The sequence below is a fragment of the Triturus cristatus genome, chromosome 12 (assembly GCF_964204655.1).
Source record: "Triturus cristatus chromosome 12, aTriCri1.1, whole genome shotgun sequence".
NCBI lineage: Eukaryota > Metazoa > Chordata > Amphibia > Caudata > Salamandridae > Triturus > Triturus cristatus.
Window position 1 is genome coordinate 274,576,528 of NC_140595.1, and position 7,845 is coordinate 274,584,372.

The 7,845-nt window shown below is 49.5% G+C and overlaps 1 protein-coding gene across 1 annotated transcript in view; it reads right to left on the minus strand.

Annotated features, from left to right (window-relative positions):
* The window catches only part of EIF3F (eukaryotic translation initiation factor 3 subunit F), a 112,490-nt gene extending 111,417 nt beyond the window's left edge, over positions 1-1,073 (minus strand). Inside the window, exon 1 of the mRNA XM_085637409.1 lies at positions 884-1,073. Within this exon, the coding sequence (XP_085493535.1) occupies positions 884-1,064 (181 nt within the window). The 5' untranslated portion in view covers positions 1,065-1,073. The remainder of the gene's footprint in view (positions 1-883) is intronic.
* Positions 1,074-7,845: the final 6,772 nt, after the last annotated feature.

The following is a 7,845-nucleotide window of genomic DNA, read 5'->3' on the forward strand; positions in this document are numbered from 1 at the left end:
TAGCTTGCGGTAACCACAAGTTTGGGAACCGCTGCCTTACGGTAATCCATGTTAGTGGTGCAGTCTAGGACCCAGTCTACATTTCACTTTTAGATGCGATGTGATGTGATGCTTTTATAGCTTAGACTATGAAATCAGTCGTCTCTAGGTGCCTGGATATCTTCAGGCTCTTTGTGGGTGTGCAAGAACTGAGAGCTCTGGAGTTCAGGCTGAAGGCAATGAGAGAGAGGGTCTTTGGCGGAGGGGGGGGGGGGGCATAGGCTGTTCAAACTACATGCTCAACCAATACTAGCCCACGAACGAAGAATTTAAAGTGTGTAGAGGCGGAACACTGCTGCTGAAATTGACAGTGCCAACTTAAAGGAAAATAGTGTGAAAGTAAGAAGATAGGCAGTGGGTGGTAGGGTGTGTGGTAAATGCATAAGGAAAGATTCAAAAAGAGGAGGAGGTGTGCGTTAGATATGCAGATGGACGTAGGTGCCAGTGAGAGACTACAAAGAAAAGTGGTGACAATTAGAACGTTAGCATCAGCACCCCTCCCACAGACGTTTTAAAATGTCACACGATTGGCAATAAGTGGCAGTCACATAACAGGCACGTTAAAATCAATGAAATGCAACACATATGCATTCTAAAAACTTGGTAGCTGAGGTCAACCATGTGTGCTGGGCTTTTCGGTTTCCTTAGGCCCTTTATTTATTTTCTTAAAAGGCCTCCTATCGTTCCCAGAACCTAACACGGCTATGAAATATACTCCCATTGTCATCGATGAAGAGTGTTTCACGTGCCTGACTTAAACATGGCCACGTCGGTAAATTGTTACGGACCCATACTCCTAGTGGCTCCATGAGTGCGGCAGACATCACTTTTCCAGCCTCCTCACCTAACAAAGTCCCGATCACGCGGGCGGCTCCCTCATTCCGTCTCTCGTAGCTGTCAACGATTGAAGCTAACACCACTGGGTGTACCCGCACCACTGGTCCGATCAGTACACCGGGTGCAGTTGCTGCTGGAAGTGGCGCCGGGGAGGCTGTGGAACCAGATGTCGGTGCAGTGGATGCCATTTTGGAAGGAAAGAATATGATAAAAGCGCGACTCTTGTGATAGGCTTAGTTAGGAGCGTGACGCTCCGGACAGGAAGGCCGATTGGCTCATGCTAGTCGCTTACACAACGTCACCCCGACGGTATCTCTCAAGTGATCCGTGTTTTAGGGTGTTCAGCGTGTACTTTACCCCGTGTCAGAGCGCTCTATAATAGAAAACTACATTTTAGTTTACAATCCACTTTAAAGAGCAGAAAGATTTGAATACGAAGAAAACATCCGCACAGCACGAAAGCACTTTCTTTTTTTTAAAGTAACGTTAGTTTGTAACACAGTCAATAGCCACACGCGTCATGCATGCGTGTTTCAAAGACGTAAAACGAGGTTGATTTCTATTTTAATGTCCCTGTTCTTGCTTCATCTATCGTAGATGTAAATGATTGGATCGGTTTAGCGAAACATTTCAGAAACTAGACAATGTGTTTGTTTTTAGAGCTAGTGCGAGGCGGGGGAAGCCATATTAGGTGAAATTAAACACCGTTCTAGGCTCCTGCCACTGATGTATCTATAATCTAATCGTTGCCTGCGGTCTAGTGTTTAATAAACTACGTCCAACTATTGCATGCAGTCTAGTGTTTAATAAACTACGTCCAACTATAAGCGTCCTGGTCGACTCGAATCCCAAAGATGTGATAGGCTGAGGCACGTTTAAAATAGAAGGCACTGAAAGAGCGAGCTTGAAGAAGTTTGAAGGCTAAAGAGAACTTCGATTTACCGGCGTTTTAGAAAAGAAAACAGCAACAGCGAGGGTAGAGCACGGTATCTGAGCAGGTTTCAGTACGTGCGAAATCACACATTGGCTAACCAGTGGAGGAGTACATTCACAGCAGTTGCAGCATAACATTGCCCACGTTACCGGAGTAAAAGCAACCCTGCCAAGTTTCGCAGCTCCAGATGTGTAATGTGGTGCGCTAGTCCGGTTTCCCCCCCCCTGTGAATTCTGAGATTTGTAGCCTTGTTTATTGTATTATTAAAACAGGACTACAAGTCCCACAATTCAAAAGAAACAAGCATTTGCAATGCAATAGGTCTCGCATTTATAAGAGTTTGAGCTATTGGCATTGTAAAATTACAATGCCTTTTATTTATGTTTTGGTTTTAAAACAAATAAAAGGCATTGTCATTTACAATGTCAGTAGCATAAACTCTCATAAAAGCAGTGTGTGGAGTGCAGCAGTGTGCGGCGTGCAGCAGTGTGAGGCGTGCGGCAGTGTGTGGCGTGCAGCAGTGTGCGGCGTGCGGCAGTGTGTGGCGTGCAGCAGTGTTTCGTGTAGCAGTGTGAGGCATGCAGCACTGGCGAGCTGTGTGCAGCAGTGAGTAATGCAGCAGTGTGTGGCGTGCAGCAGTGTTTCGTGTAGCAGTGTGAGGCATGCAGCACTGTGTGGCGTGCAGCAGTGTGCCTAAGGAGCAAGTTTCTGTCTTAGATATGTTAGCAGTGATTCCCTCATGTCTTTAAGGCGTGAAGATGGTGGCATACGTTTCCAGTCAGCGGAGAGTTGTTCCTGGCAGTAGGTCGTGTCTTGCAGCCATGTCTCCATTGTGGGAGCGGGCCATCTCCCCCAGTGCATGGCCACCCGGTGTCTGGCTAGGAGTAGGAGCATTGCATCCTGTGAGGCGGCAGACCCAAGGGGGACGTTCTTGGCATATCCCACGATGGCAATCAGGAGGTCTAAGGGGGAGTGACCCGTGATAGGAAGCAGAATAGAACAAGCATTTGCAATGCAATAGGTCCCGAATTTGTACGAGTTTGAGCTATTGACATTGAAAATGACAATGCCTTGCGTTTTTGTTTTTAAAACGTAAATAAAAGGCATTGTTATTTGCAATGTTAATAGCTGAAATTTGCATACATGCGAGACCTAGAACAGGCACGGAGGAGAGGGGGAGGGCAGATAGGACAGGGACAGTGAGGAGAGAGAGAAGATGCGACAGAGTCCGAGGGCAGAATAAACACTCGAGCTCTGTATTTTTTATAATACTTACAGTTAAGTATTTCACCAGCTGCGGGGAAAGGAGGGTGTAAACTTTTCCCAGTGAAAGGGTTGGCTGGGAGACAGCGAGAGGGGCCAATGGGAAGCCAGGGAGGAGCCCCTCGAGTGGACATAAAGCATCTGGCTTTTATTAAAAGTTTTGAAATCCTAGGCAGCTGGGAGTAGCGTCTGCCTATTAAAGACTCATTGTTCCCAGATGATTGTAGTGTCCTGCTGGGCGTGTCTGAGGGGGCAATTAATCCCCTATACCACAAGTTTTGGGTTTCAAGCCTAAGGAAGAAGAACACGCACACGTTTAACAAGAACAGGAAAGCACTAGCAATGTGATTCGATGGCAAAGCACATTTACCCGACTAAACACATCTTAATGCACAGAACTTGAGCTCTGTATTTTTTATAAGACTTACAGTTAAGTATTTCATTGATGTACTTAATAGATATGAATAGGCATTTGTTTACACTGGGAGCTGCCGTGCTACACCCACTCCTGGCAATGATCTGCCCCGATCTGACAGAGCGTCCTTTCATTACAACGGTTACAGCCCAGGCATAGAAAACGCAGTGCATCCAAGCCTTTGGCACAGAGGATGCAGTGCACTGAAGCCCCTGGCATAGAGAACAAAGCGCTTCGAAGTCCAGCAGCAGAAGGCACAGCACTTTGAAGTCCAGGGAACAGAGGGCACAGTGCTTTGAAGCCCCAGGCATAGAGAGCAGTACTTTGATGCCCAGGGTGCATAAGGCACAGTGCTTTGAAACGCCGTGGACAAAGAACATAGTGCTTTAAAGCACCGGTACGCAGAGAGGATGCACAGACTCATGTAAAGGCTGTGGAAGTCCGCTTCATAGAACGGCACAGGCTTCTTCAGCTTGACCACCTTCGAGGTCTCGTTGTCACCCTCCGTGAGCAGTATTTCTTCCTTGTGCTCCCCGAAGGGGAACAGCTCCTGCCGGGAGATGGCAGCCGCTGGGCACAGTAGGCAGTGCAGGAGCAACACTAGGCGCAGCCTTTCCTGCCACTTTTTGGGACTATGTGGGTCTGGACTCTAGGGAGGGAGGACGGAGCACGACGTGGGGCTTTTATAACCTCGCTGCCTGCAGGAATTTCAGTACAGGACTCTACGTCTGACCTGCAGCCTCCTACTGCCTGCGGGGAAAGGAGGGTCTACACTTTTCCCACTGAAAGGGTTGGCTGAGAGACAGCGAGAGGGGCCAATGGGGAGCCCCTCGAGTGGACACAACGCATCTTTTTTTTTTTTATAATCAATTTTATTAGCATTTGTAGAAGCAAAACATATAAAGACAGCAGAGAAATGCACGATACATCAAAGTCCATCATCAGCAGACAGCAGGAGGCCTGGTCTAAATATAAGGCCCTTGAACAAGCCTTCTCATATGAGGAAAGAGATCAGCGATACCAGAGGAAAACAAGCATAGAATTCAAAACAGCAGATTTAACCATTTGCCCCACACCTTCTCAAACTTGCATCTGGCTTTTATTAAAAGTTTTGAGATCCCATGCAGCTGGGAGCAGGGTCTGCCGATCACAGACCCTGCGTCCCCAGCCATCCCAGATGCTCGTAGTGTCCTGCTGGGCGTGCGATTAATTCCCCATAACACAAGTGTAGGGTTTCAAGACCAAGGAAGAAGAAAACGCACCCCCACATAAAAGACACGCAATTGGCCCTGCAGTTACAACACCCGCATGCTGATCTTTCACCACAGAATGTCCCTTCCCTCTGTGGCCTCTCGCGGCATTTCGCCTTTAAACTCACCGTGACGTGACTGTCCTCCCGCATCGAAAACACACGTATAAACCAAGCGCGGCCGCTAATGTTAGCGGACCGCGCTCCAAAATAATTAAATAAACAAATGCAAATGTGAACAGCAAACCAATTAAATAAACAAGCACGGTCGCTGACATTGTGTTTATGTAGGAGCCCGACTTGCGGGTGTTTGTGTGTGGGGGGGCGTTGAAACAAAGCCTGACAAGCAGGTAGGGACGGAAACTGGTGGTCGGGAGACAACTCGGGACTGAGTGGAAAAAACATAGTGCAGACGAAGTTATAAAGGAGACCATGTAACGCTACCAGTAAAGCATCCAGTCCAGGTGGGCTGGGCTAAAACTGGACAGGGTGGTAATCAGGAGGGACTAAAAAGCCTCACAAACAATCGGAAGCTAGGGTTTAGCATGCACAATGAAGCTAGCGAATGAAAATAAGGGGCGGAGCCTACACTCCACTCCTATAATCGTATCGATTACAAAAGCCTCGCAGGCCCCTCAACAGGGCGGCCACCTTAGTGCCACAGGAAGGCACTGGAGTCGGCCTCCTAGTTCCCTGGGCGTGAGTCCAGGGGGACGTCCGGCCGGCCACTTCCGGTAGTGGGAGGGGGGATAGGGGTACAAATACTGTCCCCCGCCCCCTGGGCAGCCTCTTGTCCGCTGCCTGTCTCGCCTTTACGGGTCCGGGCCATCAAAGGGCCCGTAACTTGTTTTTCTTCGTTTTTCTCCATATGGCAGGTCACGGGATCGCGAAGGGGTCGCAGCGTTCAATTCGAACAGTTTTGAAGCTCGAGGTGGTTTTCGCGTGGATTGCAGCACGAGAGTTGTACGCGATCAGCAGGTCAGCGGAGGAGTGTCAGCAGCAGTAAGATCAATTTCAACTCGGCGGCGGAGGGCACAAAGAGACCAGCGTTTGCCAGCGTTAAGTAAACGATGGGTTTACATCAAGAACTTTTAATGGGAAGCAGTAAGCTTTTTTGTGCGTGGTAGGGATGCGTGATTGATTTAAAGGGTGGGCATCGGAGCAAGCAGCGGGCGTTATACAGTACACGTGCACCCTTTCATAATCGGCTAGGCCCGCCCGTTGTTCACTGTCTTTGGCGGTAGAGACCAGCTCCAGTGCCTATTGCCTCAGTGAACTCGTTTTCAGGCAATACCTGAGCACCTTCCAGTTTTCTGTTAGCTGGAGATCTGCCATTTATATTCTTTGGCCGGGTAGGATCTGATTACTTGATGAAGAAAACCAATGCTGGCCGGGGCCCTGGCCCCAACGTCGCAAGTCTGGACCTGATAGCGGGGATCGGAGTGTAGGTATTCATGCTCCCGCCACAGGATTTGGGGTGTTGTTTCACTTGATTACTGGCGTTGACTGGCTTGTCCTGCAGTGGGCGCAGGGGCGGCGGTCAGTTAGTAAGTTCACTGGGCATCTTTTGCACGTTTTTGCTCTAATTGTGGTAGCGGTCGGCGAGCGGATTGTGAATATTCCCACTCCCGCTGCGTTTTCTTGTTGCTGCGCCTTTTTCCCGTGTCCGTTTCACAATAGTGGTTAATTTATTCAACTAGTTAGGCGCTTCGGGACGCATGCTGTTGGCGACCAACATCTGTTGGCCGACATGTTGCTTTTTAAATAATTCCACTTCAGTTTTCAATGGAACGTCCCGTAATTTGTTCGTGGTATGAATAGTGGTAGCAGAGATCGGCTCCATCACCCGGGGCGCTTTTCTGGGATGCAGGGTCGGGCCTGTGGGCTCCAGCTTTCTTCCCGCGCCTTACCGGTCTCGCCTGCGTTAGGGCCAGATCTTCACCCCGACCCCGCGTGCAGCATGCTCTCCTCGGAGGCTCACCTGGGGGAGAGGTGTGGCTGCGACGTTCTACTGCACGTTCGCGCCCCCCTCGAGGGTTAATTCTTCCGGCATGGCCAGAGAGGATGTGGTCTTTTGGCTAGATGGCTCACTTTGGTGCTGGAACCAGGGTCGAGCCTCGGGTCGCGTTCACTTACGGTGATTCTGTGGAAATCACTTAATTCTCATATGCATGAATGTGTAATATATAAACAGTGCTCAGGTAAGCGCTCCATACTTTTGGGGCGAGTTCGCGCTGCCGACTTTGGTGCTGGAACCAGGGTTCTAGCCTCGGGGTTGCGTTCACATACTGTGATTCTGGGCAAATCACTTAATCTCCCCGTGCCTGAATGTGCAATGTATAAACTGTGCTCATGTAAACACTCCTTACTTTAGGGTCGAGTTCGCGCTGCCGACTTTGGTGCTGGAACCAGGGTCCGAGCCTCGGGGTCGCGTTCACTTACGGTGATTCTGGGCAAATCACTTAACTCGCATGTGCCTTGAATGTGTAATGGGGAAAGAAAAAAAAAAATTGGTGCCACGCTCACTGGGCATTTCGGGGCATGGGCATACTTACTCTGGAGCGAAGGGTGGTACCTGGTCATGCGCTCTCGGGACGACTCACTTGGCGTGCCCTGACTTCACCCCCCGGGTGCTCTTCAGCGAAGGTGGCGGTAGTTTCACTAACTTTTGAACAGGGTTATACATTGCCAGGTGGCGTCTGCCTGTTGGGCATTGGGAGAAATAATTTGTGGGCGATGGTGCGTTGCACGCTCCAGTTATGCACGGAGTTCAGTAATTTTAAACCCTATAGGGGGCAGTCCTTAATTTGAGCGGGTGCTTTCCAGGGCTCGGCACCAACACTACAAGTGGGCACCGGCACTTAGGACAGCTGCACATAAAATGAGTAGAAATCAGTGTTGATATTTCAACACATGTTCAAAACAACTAATCCTGCCACCCAGACAGTTCTTAAGAGCTTGGGGGGATCGACCAGTCTGAATTGTTACACTGGTAGCAGTGTGATGGTTAGTAGAGGGGTACCCTCTGACATGGGCAGCACTGACGGTGGCAATGTGGGGTACAAATTGCGGTGGCCTCATCACAAAGGCTCAGGCACTTACTCCTTT